This window comes from Denticeps clupeoides, chromosome 10 (assembly GCF_900700375.1).
Source record: "Denticeps clupeoides chromosome 10, fDenClu1.1, whole genome shotgun sequence".
Classification (NCBI taxonomy): Eukaryota; Metazoa; Chordata; class Actinopteri; order Clupeiformes; family Denticipitidae; genus Denticeps; species Denticeps clupeoides.
Window position 1 is genome coordinate 9,932,236 of NC_041716.1, and position 23,209 is coordinate 9,955,444.

Below are 23,209 nucleotides of genomic sequence, written 5' to 3' on the forward strand. Positions count from 1 at the left end.
GACACACTGACAGAGGTACACAGATGTACCATTCTCACCATTACATAAGGACACACACTTATATACCTACTCTTAACTCAAACACACACACACACACACACATGGCAACACAGCAGATCAGTGCACTTCCAGCATTACGGCCCCCATCAGCAACACTCTCTTCCTCTCGCCGTCTCCTCCTGCCGCTCTTCTTTACCAGTGTTTGTTGTTTAAATGGCACTGAGAAAATTGGCCACTTTGCGCTCGCGCTGAGCTCCTGCAGCTGCCGGTAATCGCCATGTGGCTGTGCGGACTGGGGCTTCACGGGGCGTGTGCGGGGGGTTAAGGGCAGCCACGAGCTTTGGGTGGATGGTGGGCAGGGGGGGGGGGCGGAGAGATGGGATACGCAGTGAGCAGCACAGAAAGGCCCATTAAGAGAAAATGATAGTTCTGTGTCTCAAACTCCATTACACAGCAAACACTTTAAAAAGTGCACCGCGCTTCATTATGGGCCACCATGAATAATTCAACACTTCAGCCACCACCACCGACCGCCACCCCCAACCCCCCTTTGCTTTCTCCTTTTCCTCTTTCCTTTCTTTCTTTCCTGTGTAAATGAATAGTGTAAGTATTTCAGCTTAATCTCTTACTGCCTTATCTGAAGTGTACTGTTAATTGGAACAGGCGATAATTTCATAGTCTCATAACACCTAGAATAAATCAGACACGCCTTGGAGCCTATTCTTTTTCAGCGTTCTGCGTAAGACGCAGCGTCTTGGGAGCGCATTCAGGATTCTTGTTTAGGCCATGAAATGGTTAGAACAGAGGTTATGATGACAGCGATGTGAACAGGTATTATGAGCAGAGAAAAAAACGAAAGTGAATGGAGGGAAAGGAGAGGAGACGGGTCCTTGCACTCGTTGTTACTATAAACTCTTACGTAGTCACTACAGTTAAATAATTATCTGATAATATTGGGCATTTTTTGATATTGTGGCTCAAACACATTTCTGGCAACACTGCTTGCGTTACTTTGCATATGGAACATTTTAACACAGGGGCCATGCATCACAGTCCCCAAGGGTTGACAATAATAGGCTCCTCCCATTATAAACTTAGTATGTAAAAATATTACTAAACTTTATGCTCTATGTGACAAAAGCAATGATATTAAAAAAAAGTTCTAGCTTCTTCTCTGAGATAAGGAGATTACTAGATTGCTTTATTGTTTCTGTCTGTTTGGGCTCCAAATAGAACTAAATTCTCATTAAACGAGAAATGTGAGATGAATATGTAAGTAAATAAAGGTAACAGCAGCAGGAACCAAATTGTTTTCCTTCTGGACTGAAAAATGCAGTGTTTATCATATTTAATAGGAAGTATTGCAATGAGATAATGTTTGGTTTCACATCTCTATGACACGGTTTAATTAACTTTAGAGTCCAAATGAAACAGTAAAGCTAGCTTACGTGTTTACACAGACATGTGACTGCTCTTCCAGGAGGAAGACTGTCTCCTTTTTCACTACCAGAAACCAGAGGCTAAAATTACCTTTAGAGTTTTAATTACAGTTGTTCTCAAGTGGCACTTACCTGTCTGTAATATCTGAAGACCCTGGTTGATGTGAGTAGACGTCCAAAATAATACACTTGCCATGGTTTGTGTATGTGTGTGTGTGTGTGTGTGTGTGTGTGTGTGTGTGTGTTGTGCCAGTTCTATTCTATGTGCAGATAAAAGGAATAAAACGTTTAACCTGGAGCCAAACGTGGTCAGAATGAGCGAAGGGGAAAGCTGTTCAGAGAAGAAATGAGAGAGACACGCATGTGGGGTTGATCGAAACATGTAAAAAGTCAGAACAGGCGATGCTTTGTGTCACGATGATTGTCAAATGAAAAAAATCTTTCTGAGGAACTGAGTAGTGATAGAGTGTCAGACCTCAGACCCTCCCGTCCTTACTACAGTGGCCTATGGGGGCATGACGTGTGTGTGTGTGTGTGTGTGTGTGTGTGAGTGTTGGTCACTGGACTGCGTGAGGTGAAGCCCTGAGCTCTGTGTGACATTTCCTGCACCCCCAGTATGTGTTGTGACTGTTCCAATTACCCATCAGCCCCTGCCACTCACTCGCACTCCACAGGCACAGACATCACAGCCAACGATGGACAGTCATCAAAACTCCTCCCTCGTTCTCTCTCTCACCCCATCCTCAGTCTGTTCTCTCATCTCATGATGATGCTTATAGGAAGTTATCGCTCTGGTACCTCAGTGCACAAATAATGAGTTGCATTCTGGGATTGTTTCACAGGTAAATAGAAGGGAACACAATATGAGCAAGCCTCATCTTGAAGAGACTATTCGTGGCAATTTTCCATTAAGTGCCTTTCCGATAAAGTCATTCAATACATTTCAGGTTGTGTTATCTCATGTTACAGCATGTCCTTGAGTATATTATTGAAGCGACACCTCCGTTTTCCATTGAATATTTATGTGATATTACTTTAAAAAAAAAAAACTTTAAAATTACAATTCCACTGTGAAACTGTTACGCAAAACAGTAGTAAAAGAAGGGATCAACGTTACGAGATATTGTCACTCCCAAGCGTCCTCTTAGCCAGTTATCATTCCAGGTAGTGCAAACCTCACATGTCATGTAAAGAAAGAAGTTCACCTCATATCAGGGCAGCTGGTTAATCTCAGCTCTTTGTATACCTTTCAACTTCAGTAAATTATGCTGAGAAGCACATGAATTAACAACCCAGACCCAACATGCTGACCCCTCTCATTCCCCACCGGGGTCACAAAGGTGTTTCACTTTGTCTTGCTAGCTACTGCTATCCTAAGGTACGTAGGGCAAGAGGAAGCTGGTGACCGTCAGGTGCCAAATGATGTGCTTCCAAAAGGTCCACTGACATAGCTTTGGCCCTGTCTCTTTCTGGGACAATTCCTGGAAGCTCTACCCTACCAAATTTTCATGGAGGCCTTTAGACTGTGTCAGATACTGGGCCGCCTCTGCCGATACTGCCACACGCTCTCCTCAACCCCCATGACCACTCAAACATTTCTATACCATAATGACATTTGCATACAGATGCCTTCCAAATAACCTCCAGCTCCCCCCATACGGCCCCTCCCATGCAATCAGCTGATCCTTTAGTCATGGCAACAGAAGTACACACACACACACACACACACACACACACACAGCTATTAGTTTACAATATCCCTCAGCCTGAACAGAGCGTTGTTCTGCTCCAGGTGGCCTCAAACACACACATAACTCACAAACACACTCACTTCATTCACACTCGCTCATTTTTTTGTCCCTCACCCTCGTGTCCTACAAGAGGACAGTGTGTGTGGTGTTAGATTATGTGCGAGTCACGACCCGGGTGCTCCAAATTTGGGAGGGGGCTCATTATTACAGGCCAGCCGCCCCCCCACGTCCTCACCCCCACTGGGAGGTGACTGAATGTGAGGGGGAAAGTGAGCGCCTGCTCTGATGGAGATGGTAACTGTGTGTGTGTCTTGGGGTGGGGGTGAGAGGGTCTGGAGAGTGTAATCTCAGATTCTGTCTGAACACCCGACCCACACCACACACCCTCTTATTATTGTGAGGGGTTTTTCTGGTTCTTTTTTGTCTTCTTGAAACAAGCCACCTACTCTTCAGGACATCTGCTAAGCTGATTTGCTGGAGCTTAGCAGCTTCACAGCAGCATCAGGGAGATTAGGTGAAACAACATCCATTTCTGGGCACCACGGTCGCCTTTGTGCCCAGCCCCTCTGATGCAGGGCGCAGTGTGTGTGTGTGTGTGTGTGTGTGTGTGTGCAGGGCCAAATATGTGCAGATCAAACAAGATTTTTCTTCTTGTTTGTTTACTGTGTTCTGAATGTAGTTTTTTTCTGTACAAAGTATATGCCAGCTCAAATCCTTAATCTAATTGATTTGGGTGTCGGACAATCAAAATATAAAACATTTCAGCTCTTCGTGTTTCTGTGCGCACATGGGCATATGCGGCTAGATCAAGCAAAAATCCTGCTGTTCTTGTTTGCTCACAGTGGTCTGAAATCTGATAAAATACTGAGCATCACAAACCCATTTTTCAACTGGACATGGGGATTACAAATAAACATATATTATGATATTTTTAATAATTAAATAAATATATACTTATTCTTTTTGATGTATCTCCAGAAAAAAAAACATTAAAAGATGCATCATATGGATGAAAACATACCGATCAGATATCTCAGTGGCATGGATCATAAGGGTGTTTTTCTGTTCACAAGTATCCCTGCCAGGGGCTCAAAATTTGCTTTCACACAGTTTTCACTTCAGCTCATTTTAATATTTGCATACAAGCAGTCTGCAGAAATGTAATATCTAGGAACCCTAATACTGTGTAATTGCAACCTTTTTATAGGTTTAGTTCTCAGTTTAATTGCTGCAGACTCAGCCTGTTTGTGTGAGTGTGTGCGCATGCACACGTGCATGTGAGCAGGGAAAAAAGAAGAGATCTTTTAAGCCCCCCCCCCCTACAGAGAGCTTTTACTTTTTTGTGTGAGTCCAAATCGAGTGAGTGAATGAGAGAGGCATGGACGGAGGGAGGACGGGGGGGGGTAAAGCGGAAGAGAGGCTCTGCATTTGTCTGATATTGTCCATTCGTGACAGCTGGGCCTAGAAGCTTGCGCTCTTTTCTTCCTCGGCACAAAGCCCATTAAGTCTGCCTCTCGCCCAGAGCCCCCGCGGCCTCCAATGGCCACTGGCTCCACCCTGAAGTGTGGCCGTCCTTTGTCATTGTAATCAGGGCGTGTTTGTGGAGGGCTGCCTGTGTTTACCGTCGGCCTCCTGTTTATCCAGTCTGCTGCCGCGAGGGGAGGGAGGAGGGGTTACGATTTGGGAGCAGGGCAGCCAGTGTGTGGTGAGAAGGAGGGGTGCGTGGGGTTTGTGTATACTTTTTTTGGGGGGGTGTGGGGGATAGGGGAGCCCGTGCACCAGATAAGACCAGCTCACTGAGCGGCCCTGCCCCAGACAGACAGACAGAGATGGATGCCCCCTGGCACCACTGACCTCCGGGTGACTGGCGGGGAGAAGAACTGACAGGGGAAACCAGAGATGACGATCATGAAGAACGGCACCCAGACCCAACTGAGTGTTTTCTTCATGTGTGTGTGTGTGTGTGTGTGTGGGTGCGTGTTTTTATTCTGTAAGAACTGGGATGAGTGGGTGAAGGAAGCCCTGCAGGCAGAGTCAGACATGCTTTCATTTCTTCCCTTCTGTCTTGTTCTGCCAAGTTATGTACTATTGATCTACATACAGGAAGCGCAGTGAAATAAAAGGAAATAGAACAAAATACTCACATTACTTACCCCGTCACACACACAGAGACGCACTTGAGAGGGTGGGGGGATGGGAGAATAATGAAGTCATCATGATTGTGTTCTTCAGAAAGGAACCATGTGCGCCCTTGCGCTCATCAAATGTAAAAAAAAAAAAGTCATGACATTTTGTTAATCCTGACAAAGAAAGAAAGAATGCTTGTATACAATTTTTTTTTATTTAAATTCAGGAATTTGTTATATAGGTTACAGAACTCGTCTCAAAAATCTTCATAGAGGGGTCGTCTCAAAAATCTTTCATAAAAGTGACTACACAATTATAATGAATAATTGTGAGTAGAGTTATTACTAAAAATCAATCAAAGCACAATTCTTGGTAATGAAAATAATGTCTCATGGATCATAATTCACTTGGCTGCTGTAAAATATATACATAAATATATACTGAAGATATCCAAAAAGTATTATATTTGATATTGGTTTTACTAATCCTCAATACAACAGGCAAAAATGCTTATATATAAAAATATTCTATTTAGAATATTCTATTCTGTTTTTTCTCTTTTTTTCTCAGTCTTATGCACAGTTCAGGTCCACAATAATTTCAAAGTTCATCTCCGAGTTGTGAGGAACCCATGGCAGCGAAGTAGAACAGGGTGAACCCCGGAGGTTAAGAGGTTAATGAGACTGTAGAGTGTGCCAAGGCCGACCACAGAAGGACGTCTGGCACCCTCTGATAAAACTAAATAAAGAAAGAAAGAAAAGTGCACCCTGCCCTCCTTAAGTATGAACCGGTCTTTGTCATCATGCGCAGAAAGCAAATTTAATAAGCGCCCAATCCATTCCGTGTTCTTTTCCCCCTTTTCTCGCCATGGCAACAGCGGCGTGGGGCTGTGAGACGAGCCTGCGGAGGACACCATTATCAGGCCCTGCCATCTGTTAAAGGACTAGCGCTGTCCCACACCCGGCCCGGCGGCCTCACCTCCAACTCATACGCGTTTATTACCCGGAGTTACCAGGCGCTGCGCGGGCCCAATAAAGGAAATGGGAAGAGTGGGGAGGACGGGAGAGGAGCTGGAGATGGGAGATATGGTGGGGGGGGGGGGCTGGAGTCGGGTTCAAATGGAAAGGAGGGTTGGGTCGGCTCCTGCCTGCTGAGTGCAAATGGAAATGTAATCCAGGGCCATGCTCTCCTGAGTATTTACCGCCTCTCATTGTGTGCGGCCGAGAGGCAGGAATAATCTTCCACGTGTTGAGCGGCCAGTCCCACCCGCTTCCGATTCCTGAAGAGACGAGGCGCTGGAGGACACCGCCTGAAAAGGGCATGCCGAACCAGTTTCGGGATTTTTTTTAATGAGGAGACTGGGACCGTTTTCCATCTCGTGGGCCAGGGACAAGAGGTCATCACTGGTCCTGAACTGTCATTTGCCAAAAGTGCCTGTGTTGAGCTCGCCCACATTTTAATTAAGTAATTGTGAGGTACATTTAGGGGTTTTGGGGTTTTTTAGATACCTATGTCAGGATTGCCTGCAGCTGGCCTCCACACCTGACTTTAATCCTGATGCCCCATAAATGCCGGAAGTTTCCGCCCGTTCGGGGTCGCTGGCATTTTCGTGAACTCTATGCACGAACTTGACCTTGTTTAGTTTTATGTGTTTTGAGTTCTGGCAATCGCCACACGCCTACGGGTTTGTTTATGTTCTTTATTTAAGTTTAAATCGTTTTCGGCCACCGCGCCAGTCTTTATTTGTATTTCTTTGTTTGTTATAATAAAACCCCCTTCCCAGCATGTCAGACCTCTGCGTTTCCTTCCCCCGTAAGTCCGTAGTCGTGACAGAATGCCAGCGACCCACCCAAAAGCGCAGAGGTAAAAAACAGAGGAGAAGAAACGCCGCGAAGGACGCAGCCCGGCGCGGCGAACGCGGACGGCAGGGGAGAGACGCGCCGCCCGTTCTGGTGGAGCGTTTTCTCCCCGAGAAGCCGTGGTACGCGGCGCCGCGTGATGACGTCACCCCCGGGAAACTCCGCGAAACCCGGAAGCGACAACGTCGGCGGGTGAGTGGGCGGAGCGAGGACGTTGGCGTCGGCAGCAGCGAGGAAGTGACGTGGGCAGCGAGCGCAGAAGATGCGACCCCCACGATCTTCGCCATGTCGAGCCAAGAACTCTGCGCTCTGCTGGCAAGGCTCCCCGTGGACGACACGGACGACAACGAGAGCACGGGAGACGAGAGTTGGGCTCCGCCCATCGCGCCAGTCTGCGATCGTCGCAAGGTCCGTGGGGACCCACGTCACTTCCAGGGGGGTGAGAAGCGGCAACAACAACGGCGGCGTTCCTCCAGCGAGGAGGTGGGCAGCCTCCAGCCCGAATGGCCAGAGTACTGCCCATGGGAGCTTATCGCGCCATGGGTCCAGGATGTCCGCAGGGTGGACGACCCTTGGAGTCACCGGTGGGAGGACACGGATGACGAAAGCGATGATGACGTGGATTTTCGGTGGGCGGTCTGTGCCGGGATGGCTCCGCCCAGCGTGCGCGTCCGAGATCATCGCGGCGTCCGTGATGACCCATGTGACTTCCGGGGGTACGAGGTTGACACGGACGACGACCAGGATGACGCCGTTTGGGCAGTCGGTGCCGGGATGGCTCCGCCCATCGCGCCCATCCAGGATCGTCACGAGGTCCGTGGAGACCCACGTCCCTCCCAGCAGTGTGAGGAAAGCTGGTGGAAGAGGGCGACGGGAGGTCGCCAGCCAGCAACTGCGCTGCCGGGACTGCCTCGCAGGGAATCCTCCATTCCTGCTCCAGTCGCCGACCCGCCTTCCCTCTGCCCGGACGTTCCCCAGCAAAATGGCAGCGCAGCACCAGCGTCCACACCTGCTGGAGAAGACGTCCACCCCCCTCCACACCACACACCAACCACCATCTCCAGCGACGTGCCCAGCCCCGTGTGGGACAGCCCAATTGTCCCGGGACCCTTCAGTGGGGCAGCAGACACAGACGAGATCACTACCATCCACACGTGTCTGACTGGATCAGCATGGGGCTGGAGCACAACCCTCTGGCAGCAGGGAGAGACAGACAGGAGTTTTCGGGACTTCCAACAGAGACTGAGGGCGGAGTTTGATCGGCCTGAGCCAGGGATCGAACTCTGCCCCTCCACCACATCCAGTGCCAGTCAGGATCCGGGGCAAGAAGACCCAGCACTGGTGGGCGACGAGAAGGTCGCTCCTCCCGAGATCCTGGCTGTGCCCCCTGAGGAGGTCCCGGAGAGCCCAGAGAGGGAGCCAGACGACCCTCTCTTCTGTCTGTCTCTGTCTGTGTGTGTCTGTGTGGCATATGTGTCCGTATGTCGCCCCCACTTCCCCTCTTTGTGTCCACCAGATGGCGACCCAGCCGCGGAGCCGAACCCCAGGGAGGAGGTTCCTGACCCGAATGTGCTGGTCCAAGGCGAGGTGGACAAGCCCCAAGGTACCCCTAGGTCCAGCCGGGGGGGGTGCTCCCCCAAAGAATTTTTTGGGGGGGTGCAGTTCGGGTTGGGGACTCCTCCTGAGGGGAGGGGAGGTGGGGAAGCGATGGAGCTGGGTCCTCCGGTAGCCAGTGAGGAGGGCGGGGCAGGCATGGGCCTGCGTCTGCCTCCAGAGGGGTGGAGCGCCATAGAGCCCCCGGGTAGGCATGAGGACCCAGCTGGGACAGGCAGGAAGAGGGCCTGCTTGTCCCAACGGACGCAGAAGGGGCTAGCCGGATGGTCTGGCAATGCCCCCCCCTTGACACCAGGGCCGGGCAGCGAGAGGGGCTGCATAGTCCCAGAAGGCACCAGCCTGGGGTGCCTGGAACAGTCGCCGGAGGCTCTGGGACAATCTCCCTGCGCGGTGCAGGGGGGTGACACAAGACGTGTCAGAGGGGACATGTGGAGACAGGGCCCACACGTACCCAGATGGATCGGCCTCCTGATTATTGTGTGCAGATACGGGAGTCCGGGGCCGTCATGCGGGACCACGCCGGGGAGCCAGGCCGAGGGTCCGGGGCCGCCATGCGGGACCACGCCGGGGAGCCAGGCCGAGGGTCCGGGGCCGCCAAGCGGGACCACGCCGGGGAGCCAGGCCGAGGGTCCGGGGCCGCCAAGCGGGACCACGCCGGGGAGCCAGGCCGAGGGTCCGGGGCCGCCAAGCGGGACCACGCCGGGGAGCCAGGCCGAGGGTCCGGGGCCGCCAAGCGGGACCACGCCGGGGAGCCAGGCCGAGGGTCCGGGGCCGCCAAGCGGGACCACGCCGGAGAGCCAGGCCGAGGGTCCGGGGCCGCCAAGCGGGACCACGCCGGGGAGCCAGGCCGAGGGTCCGGGGCCGCCAAGCGGGACCACGCCGGGGAGCCAGGCCGAGGGTCCGGGGCCGCCAAGCGGGACCACGCCGGGGAGCCAGGCCGAGGTCCGGGGCCGCCAAGCGGGACCACGCCGGGGAGCCAGGCCGAGGGTCCGGGGCCGCCACGCCTGACCACGCCGGGGAGCCAGGCCGAGGGACCGGGGCCGCCACGCCTGACCACGCCGGGGAGCCAGCCCGAGGGACCGGGGCCGCCACGCCTGACCACGCCGGGGAGCCAGCCCGAGGGACCGGGGCCGCCACGCCTGACCACGCCGGGGAGCCAGCCCGAGGGACCGGGGCCGCCACGCCTGACCACGCCGGGGAGCCAGCCCGAGGGACCGGGGCCGCCACGCCTGACCACGCCGGGGAGCCAGCCCGAGGGACCGGGTCCTCCAAGGGGAGGATACAGCAGGGCAGGAGCCCTGTGGTTGCCGCCGTCCACCCCGCCGCCTCCACTGATGGTACTGTTGGGGCTCCGAGGACGTAGCCCTTGGAGGGGGGGCTCTGTCAGGATTGCCTGCAGCTGGCCTCCACACCTGACTTTAATCCTGATGCCCCATAAATGCCGGAAGTTTCCGCCCGTTCGGGGTCGCTGGCATTTTCGTGAACTCTATGCACGAACTTGACCTTGTTTAGTGTTATGTGTTTTGAGTTCTGGCAATCGCCACACGCCTACGGGTTTGTTTATGTTCTTTATTTAAGTTTAAATCGTTTTCGGCCACCGCGCCAGTCTTTATTTGTATTTCTTTGTTTGTTATAATAAAACCCCCTTCCCAGCATGTCAGACCTCTGCGCTTCCTTCCCCCGTAAGTCCGTAGTCGTGACAACCTAAATGATTGGTTGGTCTTATTAACAGCAGATTCCAGGCAGATCCATTCTAAGGTTTGTATTATCCCGGTTACTTCACTAAAGATAAAACACTATCCAAAAAAAAATTTAACTAAAACAGTGCATCTTCACTCAGGATTAAAATGGCAATTAATGGCGATCAAAACCATTGCACTGACACCTATTGCACACTCACTCTGCCCAGGAAGGGGGGACCTCTCTGATTTCCCTTTTCTTTCTCCCAGAGGGGTCTAGTGGAGTTTTTCCTTTTGCTAAGAGAGGGTCAAAGTGTGTGGGGGTGTCAACTGTAGGGCCCGTCAAAGCCAATCGAGACATACCGTCTGTAATTTGGGGATATATAAGAAATGTTGCTGTTGTTGTTATTATTATTATTATGGTGGCTGTAGTCGATATGATTACAACATATCACAACCCCCCCAGCAGCCCCACCAAGATACCGATACCCAATCTCGTTATACATACTTTTACATTATGTATGTAAGTACCAACTCGGAAATAAAAAAAAAAAAATGGAAATACGGAAAGTCGTAGTTAACTGAACTGGTCCGACCCCTCGAATGCTCTCTGCACACACGCCATAGCTTTTTTTTTACGGCATTAAAAACATGCAGCTGCAGTGCTGTGGGTGCTGATACCGGCCGTGTCTAGGAGAAGTGCCTAAGGTCTAGCGTATTTAACCATACGGTTACTGATAACGGTTTAGCCAGGTAAACACATTCTAAAAAAAACACTAGGTTGTTTTGTTTTGTTTTTCGGGACCTTACAAGTGTCCCTTTAGGCCCATTTGGTGTGAGTTTTTGATGCATGCATATCAGAGTGCAAATTAAGTAAGAATGGCAGAGCGGCACAAATAATAAAAACCAGGCTAGTTGTGCTCAGGCCAGGAGACAAGTTGATGGCCAAAGTGCATATCTGGTTAATTAAAGTCATCGGTCCCCAACTGTCCCGCTGATTAGCGCCGTCTCGCTGGCGTCCCTGAACTCACTCAGGCGCACATCAGGGGTCAGCGGGTGCGATGTGCCCGACCAAAAGTTTGCACGGATTTGGCCCATTCCGAGTGATCATGTCTTCACGCTCATGGACACGGTTTTCTTGTTTTTCGGAAGGAACAAGTCATCTGAGTTGAACCGCATCTGTGTATTGCCTTTATTGCCATGCCGAAGGCAGCCGGACACCCATAATCTCGCCTCACTACAGTCAGTGGGCCTGCATGCATAACATGAGTGTTGGCGTTGGGAATTTATCGTGCATACGCTGCTCCGGAGTGGGTGCTCACGGTGCTCCTCTAAATGGGTTCACGCCGCAGTCTTTTGCTATAACAAATCCTCTTACAGTTTTTGCCTTTGTGGTGTATGCTGCACAAAGTATGGACGTCAGGTTATGGGGATGTGTTTTGTCCTGAAATGTTACAAAAGGCAGCTTCTGTATTTCCAAATAGTATTACATTTACATTTACAGCATTTATCAGACGCACTTATCCAGAGAGACTTACAATCAGTAGTTGCAGGGACAGTCCCCCCCCCCTGGAGCAACTTAGGGTTAAGTGTCTTGCACAGGGACACAAGTTGTTACCCACTAGGCTACTACCACCCAATTAGTATTAGTTCTGTTAATTCAAGCAAACAATAATACATGTTTGGTGCATTGACAAGACGAAAACTCCAGTCCAGTCGTTGTTCGTGTTGTAAATGACTCTAGTAGCTGGAAGTGGCTGTTAATGGTTAAATATCTGTGTACACGTAGAGACGAACTTTATTAGCAACAATTAGTCAAGAATTCCAGTGGAATGCTGTGTTTGTTACTTTAAAAGCTTCATTCCTCATTTTAAAATCAGCACAGTTGCACTGATTGTAGAAGCAATGAAATTCACACTATACAGCATCTAGTACATCAGAAGATGTGGGTTGGACCACATCATTATTTCAAACGTTGTCAATTGTTTTTGTTTTTTATTTATTGCTCTTCTATGCATTTATTTCTTTTTATATTTTATGAAATTCGGAATGACTCCAAACTTCTGAACGTTGTGAAGAAATGCACATGGTTGGCTGTTCTTTATAGCAACACCAAAAAGAAATCCGTCTTCTACACTCCTCTCGCTTTCTTTGTGAGCCACGTATGTATGTATATGTGTGTGTGTGTGTGTGTTTTCTGGTTTTCTGTCACGGCTGAAATCTAATTGGTTTGGCAGTGGGGTTTTTTACGACCTCCCACCCCTGACACGCCCCCTTCCAACAGCTTGCGTCGCACCGCCTGCAACTTTTGCGAAGTGAAACTTTTTAGCCCGCGTGGGACAGGAGGGATGGCCACCATGAAGCTGTGTGGAACCTTTCTAGGTGGGTTTCAGCATTTCTCCTCTTCTTCTGTAGAGCTGTGCTGCGTTGGATTTGTCCTGAATGAGTTATTATAAATGTTCTCGAATTTGAATTAAACGCAACAGATTGCAGTGCGCCGTCGGTATCCCGAGACTCTCGATTAAGAATAAGAATATCAAAACTTTATTTTTTAAGTGTATGAATTGTTGTACATGTGTTATGATTGTGTTTCGGGATCCCGGCATGGGGGAGCAGATTTAGAAAGCTGGTTGTTCGAGTTTGAACGTGGATTCGATGACGGTTGGGTAAAAAATAAAAATAAAAAGGAGAGACATTTTATTTCCTAACTGTGACGCGGACCTCAACACTTTTATTGAAAAACTTCTCCCTCCGGACAAAGGGAGCCCCGTTCCCCCGGGAGCGTGTCGCCGTCGCCTGTCTGCTTCTTCCATCTGTCGACGGACTCCCTCATCTGCTCTTCTGTGTGACCGTGTCCCCTGTCGCGACTTGGTGACCCCGGTGTCGCAGCTGGCACTCGGAGAAAGTTTTTGGAACTATGCGGGAAAAAAAGGAAAAAAAAAAGTTAGATGTGAGTTTCGCACATTGCCTTTGTTCGTTCGTTTTTTTATTTCAGTAAAGTAGAGAACGTTACAGAACACAGAAATATACTCCTGTTCTGTGGCCTCCTCCACGTGTGCACATTTTCATCCAATCAGAGGCCACGTCACCTCGCTACTCACCTGCCTGATATTCAAGATTCGAGATTCAAGATTCAAGATTGGTTTATTGTCAGTACAACAGTATACCCCGTATTGAAATAATGTTTCGCACAGAGCCCCCCCTAGTGCAATCGTAAAAGATATATATATATATATATATATATATATATATAGATATATATATATATATATATATATATAGATAGATAGATAGATAGATAGATAGATAGATAGATAGATAGATATATTTCTGTATTTACACACTAAAATATACTAAAATAAACTAAAACTTAAAAACTCTGCATATCTCTAGAAGAAAAAGTACAACTTTGTTGTACAATGAACGGGACAAACAGGACAACGTCATGTAGGATGCTTGTAAGTGGACATGCTGGATGACGTCATAGAAAAACTTTTTTTTTTTACTCTCGTTTGTAATCGGGGGGGACTTGTTCTGCGGGACAGACCTGGGCCCGCGGTCTTTTCTCTTTTCCCCACCCAGTGGGAGAGTGAGCGTGGACAGATGGACGGAGTTGCATGCAGGCCCCGTCTGGCGTCCGCTGTCCGTGGTGCTGTCCGCGCTGTCTCGGGTCCTGAATAGAACCGGGGACGATCGTAACGGTGCATCGTCTGATGGTTGCGTGATTTGTGCTGGGTGTAGCGGAGTGTGTGTGGGGGGGGGGGGTGAGCAGGACCCCGCCAGCGCTCCCCGCACCCCAAAACCTGCCCGCCCCTCTTCACCCTCGTGATTTAATTTTTTTTTTCATCTGCACCCTTTTTAAATGTTTTTTTTTTTTGTTTTGTTATTTTGTGGTTCGGTTTTGTGCGAAGCCTCTCATTGCGTCGCATAACTGAAATCATATTGATGCGGCGTGGACGCCGGTGATTGATTTCACTTCCAATGCATAACAATGGGATTGTAAAAAAGAAAAAAAGAGCCTGGCGCGAAGAGATAAGGATTTAATAGAATTTGTGAAAGGCGAAGGTTGCCTCGTTTTTTTTTTTTTTTTGTATATTCCCTCCGCGCGCGGCGTGGAGACAGGAGATAAAGGGTGGCATTTATGGAGAATATTCTCAAATGGCTTGTAATGAATGGTTGTCATTTTCTCTAATGGCCACAAAACAACAAAGCGACAACAACTGTGTTGCGAGTCGCTCCAAGTCCCCGCTCGGCGACGGGCTGAGGAAACACGCACCTCGTGGCGGCCGTGGTGGCTTTTACTCCAGCCACGGGACTCTTTTTGCGTCGAGCAATAGTCTCACTTTACTTATTACTTACTATCAAACGTATATTAGTCCAAATTCTGCCTTGCAATTCTTAGAGTCTTCGCAAATGTGACCAATTAAGTCTCTTCCCGGGTGAGTTCCGCGGCAGGCCACTTCCGCTATTACGCATGCGCGCAACGGGGCTCGTTGTCTAATTACCTCATTACGCAGTTATCACTGCGAACTTGAAGAACTTCCGTCGTTGGTGGTTTGTTTGCAGTGTTATTATTCAGTTTTAGGTTCTCAGTCTGAAGGGGAAACAGCGAGCAGCGGTCACTATTCGGAAGCGCGGGCGTCACGTGACCCCCCCTTTATCGGATGCTGTCATCTCTGGCTGTGCCGACGTGAGCAGACATCAATTCCGTCCGCGTTGCGGGCGCCGCTGCGGACCGTACCACGTTACCGGGACGGGAGGGGGGGGTGACATATGCACGCTTCTGGTTGAGCATTAAAGATTAATCGCTTGGCGCGTAATGGGGACCTTCTGGTGTCGCGCAGACCCAGCAGCTACGCTTCTTCGTTCCTTTTCCACTCGTGACACTTTCCACGCGCGCTGCGCCCTTCTTTCTCGGTTATTTTTTTTATTAAAGTCGAGTGCGCACAAAGTACACACTTGGTCAGCTCTTAACGTGCACGCAGTAAAAAAAAAAAAAAAAAACAAGGTCGTAACACGCGTCTAACGTGCAGTAACTCGTGGAAATATGGATTTTTTTTTCCAATATAAGACATATGATATGTATCCATATCCATCTTTTTTTTACATCCATCCTTTTCTCCTTAATATTATTGTTTGTATTGCATCAGCCCTTCAGCACTTGATTCAGAAAAAACATTTCCAGGATTTTTTGTGTCTCTCTCGGTGTTTCTCTTCGTACAGACACACACACACACACACACACTCGAGCTCTCACCTCCCCCCTCCTCTCTCTCTCTCTCTCTCTCTCCTATGTAAAGAAGAAGAAATAGAGCGCGCGCGAGTATCTGTACACACTCCCATTGAATTATTACGGGGGGGGGGGGGGGGGGGGGGGGGGGGGGGGGGGGGGGTTGTAGGTTTTTACTACTGCCTCCGTGACGTCATGGCAAAGGGCGGGGGGAGGAGGAGGCGGAGGGGGGGGGGTGGGGGGTGAGTGGCGAGGGAAGGGTTGGGGGGGGACAATGGCTCATGAGGGAAAGGTAAGTCAATATTACGTTTTTTTTTTTTTTTTTTTTTTTTTTCCTCCTCTTCTCTTCTCGCTGACAAAGGCAAATGAAGCCATGTTTTCTGCTTACAAACAAGTAACGTTTAGCGCCCCGGTCAGGAGCTCCGCGTTCGGCGCTGGCAGCATCGGGAGAGACGCGCCGCGCTCCGCGCCGCCGCCGGACTGGATGTAAAATAAGAGAGAGAGAGAGAGAGAGAGAGAAATACTACTAATAATAATAATAATATTACACGCACGCGTGATAAAATCTGGATGTGGGATATCTGGCAGCAAACCGCCTGACGACGAATCGAACTGAGTGGGTTTTTTTTTTTTTTTTTTTTTTTTTTGGAGGAAGAACAAGCTTGATGCTTTTTTATTCGCCACGACGATTCCGGAAATATTCACTTGTTCAGGTAAACAATCTACTACAATAATGACAGTAAAATGTGATCGTGGCGACGATGACCTGCATTTCTGTTCGTGTGCATGTGTAAAGAATATGGCACGTGTGTGCGTGTGTACGTGTTTATTCGGTACAGTTGGGGGTTATTAAGAGTTTGCGCGGATTCGTGGAGATGCCCGACCTCGGCGGTGAAGGTTAAGCGGCGCTGATCGGAATTAAGGGGAACGGAGAAGTTCTACTTCTTTAACTTCTACAACTTCTACCCCGCGCGTCCGCGGCGCCGCGTGGGCCGCCGAGGCAACGTATAGATCCGGTTTTTTTTTTTTTTTAATCTCGTCTTCAGTCGCTTCTGCGTGTCGAACCTCGACGCGGGCGTGGAAATGCAGCGGCGCAGGGTCGAGTGATACGGAGCCGTGGAGGTTTACGCGGGCCGAACTTGACCCAACCCCACCCGCTGCGTGGAACCGGCGGGGAGCGAGGCAGAAGTGACGGGGACGCCGCCGGCCGCCGAGCATGGCGCGCGCGCTTCTCCCGTGACGTGGCGGCAGGTTTTGCGTGGAGACGCGAGCGTTTTGCGGGTCTCGCCGCTCTCTCTCTCTCTCTCTCTCGTTTTATTTTTTTTACGCGTGGCTAAAATAGCATTTGCGTCTCTCACGCTCCCGGCGTGGGAAAGTCGGGGGGGGGGTTCTTCCTTTCGAAATTTTGCGTGACAACCGTGGCATCGCGCCCTTCTCTCTTCCAACATGTTTTTTTTTTTTTTTTGTATTTTGCTCGTTTTATTTTACGCGAACTGCCCGTAGTTAGTTCCATACTAGCCGTGCGTAATAAAGGTCGAACAATGGGCGTAGCGCACGCATGAAGGAGGGTAGGAGGAGGAAGAGGAGGAGGAGGAGGAGGGGCTGTGGCCATTTGATTTTCCGCAGCAGAAAACAGAGTGGAGATGCTCTCTTTAAATGTCAAACGCCCCTAGTGAGATGCGCAGGGTGGGGGGGGGGGGGGGGGGGGGGGAGAGAAAAAGTGAGGAGAGGAGAAGAGGAGGAGGAGGAGGAAGGGGAGGGCAACAGCGCGCCCGTAACCCTTAAACGATTTGGGTTGTTTATATATGTTTTGTCGGTGTGTGTGTGTGTGTGTGTGTGTGTTTGGAACCAGCCTGCGTATTGTGTTGCATGCGGCGTGCTAATGCACCTGATTCTAAGATGGAGGATGCGGAGTGGGGGTCGTGGCGGATCGGGGACTGGCCAGTTGCGTGAACTTCTGGAGACGCACCAACTTGCTGCTCGCCGAGACGACACGAGCACTTGTAGCTGCTGAGACGTTTTCTGTCGCTATACAGTTTAACGCGTTTATTTTTTACAAAAATAATAATAATAATTAACAATAAAACCGCAGACATTGCCGATCAGCAACGGCTCTAGTGGCAGCGGAGCCCAACTGGATCCCGTTATTTTATTTTATTTTTATTTCTTTTATTCCTTCTCCGCTAAGCCACGCCCTCCTTAATAACTTCCACGAGATCCCGATCTGGGGCCTTTGCTTCCCTTGACTGCTCATTTTCACCAGACATCATCGTGTGCGGTTCGTAAAAAAAAAAGGGAATCCAACGGCAACATGGCAATTAATATAATCATTTCAGGCTTATTAAAAGTAAAAAAAAAAGAAAAGAGTGGCCAATCAAATAACGTTTCGAAACGAACGTATGTCGTTTTATTTTCCAACAGTGTTTTGTCCATCTAACAGAAAGTTTTGGTGCTAAATCTGTGCCAGGACAGGTTAAAGTTGCACCAGATGGGTGAGGTGGCGATCGACTCGGTTTAGGGGCGTTGCCGGGGCTGTAAAATTTCGCCCTGTGTTGAATTGGACCGTCGTGGGTCCGGCGACGTGGGAAGGGCAATAAACGCGAAAATTGCGCACTTGTCATTCAGCGCAGAGAAGCCCCCCCCCCAAAAAAACCCTCGCCGTTAATACGCGGTTTTTAAAGAGCCTCGAAACATTTCTGAATGTTAAACTCGTTTTTGTCCAGTGAAGGCGGCGACGAGTGGTGTGTGGGTCTGTGTATGAAAATAGGGCCCTGGTCAAGGCCTTGTCCCGCTCCTGAAAGGCACGTTGTCCCCAGCTGAGGGGCGACAGGAGGGTGGTTTCATTAGAGTCATAGTTCATGTAGGGGCAAATAAATAAAGGGGGAAGGAAGCACGGTGCACTGGAGAATCTTCAGGAGGATAACGTAGCTGATGCTTGGAAAGTTTGGGAATAAATCCTCAAATGGGAAAATGCCGTTAAATCCACCGAGGGATAAAGATTTTAAGACCAAACCTCCAGCTTACTGCGAAGTGCAAATATAAATGAAGATTAAACAGTAATACAAATCGGTAGTCGTGAAAGTAGGTGCGAACTATGAGGAATCCAACGTTTTTTTATGGTTAGTGTGTTGTAAGTGTGCACGTGAAGGTATATGTACATCACTCGGTGATGCTCTCGCTTTGAGCGGTGGGAGGTGAATGAAAGGCTTACGTTATGGAGGAGGGGGCAGTGGTAAAACGGGCCGAGAAGGGAGTGAGGTCGTGAGGGAGAGAATGGAGTGGCACTTGAGAGTGGCACAACAGTAGCGAGCTGAGTCTTAATTGGACGGCTTGTTAAACAAGTCCAACTCTCTCTCTCTCTCTCTTTCTCTCGTTGCGCTGTAGCTCCAGGGACCCTGTGTGTGTGCCCAGCCAGGGACAGATGGGTGTACGGTGCTACAGCCCACTGTCAGGAAGCAAAAACAGATTGGTAGAGGAGTGGGGAGGAGGGAATTAGGGGGGGAGGGGGGCTGGAGAAAAATGGCAAAGATCACCAAAAAAAAACTGAGCAAAACGGCAGGGCAGGCGTGGTCTCTGGCGTCTGCGGGGTCTTACTGCAGGGCTGGCGGGGTGGGATCTGAGCGATAGTGTCAGAAATGGGACTTTTAAAAACTACAACTATAAGTATCATTTAGCCATACATACATCTTGAATTATACAACCATAATTCAAGAAAATATCTAGATATTTGTAGATATGTCGAACACAAGGTCAGTGTGCGATAAAAAAGGGGCATTATGCATTATGCAAGTTATAAGCAAGTCAAGGACATATCAGTGCAGTCTGTGCACAGAGCAGGTTGAATTGCATCACGTTTGCATCACGCGCCCCCTTTTTTTTTTTTTTGGAGAGTCCCATTGTGATGGACCGTGAAAGGTGGTCCGATTCCGGCTCCTATCCCGGTGATAGATGTCATGGCCATTTTTGAATATTACACCCGAGTGTGTTAGGGTTGAACTGGGGAGGGATTTTGAAGGATTTTTTTTTTTCCCATCAGGTTTTATCAGGATGCTCTTTTATCATTTCACCCTACACGTCTTGTCATGCAGTGTAAAAAAAAAGGGGGGGGGGGGGGGGGGGGGGGGGGGGGGGGGGCTATTACCCAGATGAAAAAAGCAAAGTGCAAAAAAAAAAAAAAGAAAAATCTTGATTTATGGATGATTCATTATTTACTGACTGCCCTCCCCTCCTCCAGTTCACCCCGCATCTTCATGTTCTCCCAACTACTAAAAGCTCAATAAAAATGCGCAAATTTGATTGATTCTAATAGCGGACTGACAGAAAATCCAGCTGAGGCACTGTGTGTGTGTGTGTGTGTGTGTGTGTGTACATGAGAGTTCATATGGTAATTGTGTGTGTGCGTGTGTGTGTGTGCTTGTGCAAGTCCTCTAGTTAATAGAAATTCATGTGTGTGTCAGAGGCCTGCAACCCCCCACCTCTCTCTCTCTCCTCTTTCTCTGTTTTCTCTGTCCCTCTCCCTGTCTCCCTTCACTGACCGGCCTGTAGACGTGGCTGAGATCTTGCTCTCACCCCAACTTCCCCTTTGTTGGCTGCTACCGACCTCTCCCATCTGAAGCTCCGAGTCTTGTAGAGCTCCCTCTGCCAGGGCGATTGATTCATTTTATTGGAAGTATATATTTATATGTGCGTCTTTTAGTTTTGGTCGGAGATGCGTTTTGCTGATGGGGATGTTTTGAAATGACATCTGAATCTCCCTCTGCTGATTCTGCTGTTTGTCTGTGCGTGTGTGTGTGTGTGTGTGTGTGTGTTTTCTTTCACCGTTTGTCTCTGCTGATGTTTAAAGTTGAAGGTTTTTTATTTTCTCTCTCTATCGCTCCCTCTCTCTCTGTCTCGTCCGGCGCGGCTGCTGAGTTTGTGGTTTGTTCTGACAGATTATTCCTCCACTCTGCTCCCACAGAGAATGAATTTCGTGGCGAGTTGGTGAATCAGCGGTGGACACGAGGCGACAGGATCAGCCGCTGCAGACCCACACTCAGGCTAAAGAGGCTGTCAGTCAAAGTGAGTGACATGTCACACACCAGGTGCCTGTTAAAAGTGTCCTTTTTTTTTTTTGGACAGCTCTTCATTGCCACGCCCTCTTTTTCTAGAATTTTTTTAAATGGACTGTTTTTAATTGACAATAGTCAGTGTTTTCAGCCTAATATCTGAATAGACTGTTTTAATAATAACTGACAGTGAGAATTATATCATCATCATTATCATCTTAGATCAGTTCAGACTTAATTATTGTTCCATTTTTTTTCCCTTCTCTCATTAAAAAAATTCGTAAGAAGTTTTAGAGGGTACGTCCTTGAGGTGCTTTTATTTTTTTTTTGTTCTTTCATCAGCACAAAAAAGGAGCCCCCCTCCATCCCTCCATCCCTCCATCCTCCCCCCTTCTGCTTAGGTGTGTGAATTGTCTTCTGTGTTGATCTTTTTCTTTTCTTTTTTTTTTCTATCTTTCCTCAATCAAGCCCTCTTCCCTTGTACGATGAAGGGAATGTGGAAAGTGTTAGAGGGGAGAGGTGATGCGACCCCCCCCCCCCATCTCCTATAACACCCCCCCTCAGAGATTATTTTTGCTCCCCCCCCCTCTCTCAGAGTCGGTGATCTCATCTGCAGCCGTGGATTTATTGACTGCGTGGCGTCTCGCGAGGCTTTCGGTGCGGTTAGCATTGTTAGCATCGTCGGCCTGCGCCGATCCGTGTGTGTGTGACATAAACACACACTCAGTTCGAGGTTAATCTTTCCACGAGATGCACACACACACAAACAGGCACGTGCTCAGCGACCAGGCCCGCCCTGGCCTTTGACGGATGGCTGCCCATTGCCGTAGCGACAGTATCGAAGCCCCTTAATTGGCCGTTGCCGTCCGCAGGTAATTTCAGGGACGCCAGTCTCCCCGCAGCTCGGGACGTGGTTGCCAGGGCGCCCCTCTGCACGCGCGCGTCTCCAGGCCCTTGTAAATGTGAAAATGAATAAAAGGCTCGTTTATGCACGCCGGGGGAAGAGGGGTGACCTTCTGCGTGAAGCCACTGCCCCCCCCCCCCCCCCCCCCCCCAGCCAGCAATTTACATATAGCTGTCAGAAAGGCTTCCTGCCCGTACGGGGCAGGGCGAGGGACACGATTAATAACGTACAGCGTAGCCTGCAGGGGGCTCGTATCGCAAACCACACACCTCACCCCCTCCCACACAACTCGCCCTGTCCGCCCTCGTCAAACTCCCGGCCCATTTTCAGCCCTTGACTGTTCCAAGTACCACTAGTGGTACTAGTATTAGTACCCGCTTTGCACGGTGGCATGTTCATTGGCGGTTGAAACTAGCACATGTATTATGGGATTTTTTTTTTTTTGTACAATTTTTTCAAGAGATGAACTTTGTTCGAGCCGTTTCGTCATCGCACATTCCTACTACGCCGATGAGCGGACATGAATAAAAGGCGGTAACATCTTCCAGAAATGAGGAGATGTGGTGAGGTTCGAGTGGCTTTGCCTTCGTGCACGTTTAAATGAGGCGGAATTTGAAGAAGGGGGGATTAAAAGGGGAAAAGGAAAAAAAAAAAAAAACGACTGTGGTACGCTCACCTGTTTGAGGGAGCCGGTGAGCACCGGGTAGCTATGGTTACACAAACATGAAAGCCGACGGAGTCTCTTTCACATCCTTTTTGATTCGTGCGTCAATGTAATAAATAAATGAATGAGGGAGCGTGAAAGAGAAGTAAACTGCTCAGTTTTTTTTCCCCCCCGTTTTATTCTTCTCCCGTGGAGACGACTCAAAAAGCAGGGAAAGAACCAATTTGTTTGTTTTCTCCAGCTTTTCATTCTTCCTCGCAGTCTGTGTAGACCTTTGAGCGTCAGAAGACAAAGTGGCCTTTCTGTGTGGCGTGTGGCAGTCACTTATTTAAGGCAAAAAGTTGGACAGAATGCCGGTCATTCATCACCCCAAAACCCCTGTTCTAACTTTCCACCCGTCCAGCCCTCAGGAGAAGGAGTTGAGCGCATCCACGCGCCCCCTGCCCCCGCGCCCGGGCACAAAGCGGGCTTGTTGCATGCGCTCCCACCCCCCCCTGATAAAAAAAGGGGCAGAGGAAGAGGGAGGGGAGGGCCATCCTTGCACCTGTACGTCCGGATCTCCGTGCAAGAATAACACTTTTAGTTCCCCATCCCCCCTCCCATACGCACACACACACACACACACAGACCTTTCGAACTGCGCACACTAACACACACACACACACACACTGCTCGCTCTTCATCCGCCAAGCCCAGCTCGCGAAAGTCGTCTATCAGCAGGAAGTTCCACTGCCAGAGAGAAAGAAGGGAAAGTTAATGAAGACGAGGATGAAGGGGCACGCTGGAGAGAGAGAGAGAGAGACCCCCGTGTTTAACTCTGCTGTGTCTCTGCCAACTTCACCGCTGACTGCAACAAAGATGCTAAGTGTAGAAAAGGAGAAATGGGGGGGGGGGGGT

General features: G+C 49.5%; 1 protein-coding gene across 4 annotated transcripts in view; it reads left to right on the top strand.

Moving 5' to 3' along the window:
* The first annotated feature begins 16,575 nt into the window (after positions 1 to 16,575).
* Positions 16,576 to 23,209, top strand: part of myt1b (myelin transcription factor 1b) — a 30,135-nt gene continuing 23,501 nt past the window's right edge. For 3 of the 4 annotated variants that reach the window (XM_028993281.1, XM_028993283.1, XM_028993282.1), the window contains exon 1: positions 19,884 to 20,757. In XM_028993281.1, coding sequence (XP_028849114.1) covers positions 20,437 to 20,757 — 321 coding nt within the window. In that variant the 5' untranslated portion in view covers positions 19,884 to 20,436. Of the gene's footprint in view, positions 16,597 to 19,883; positions 20,758 to 23,209 lie in introns of those variants that run through there. The other variant, XM_028993284.1, reaches the window with a different exon arrangement.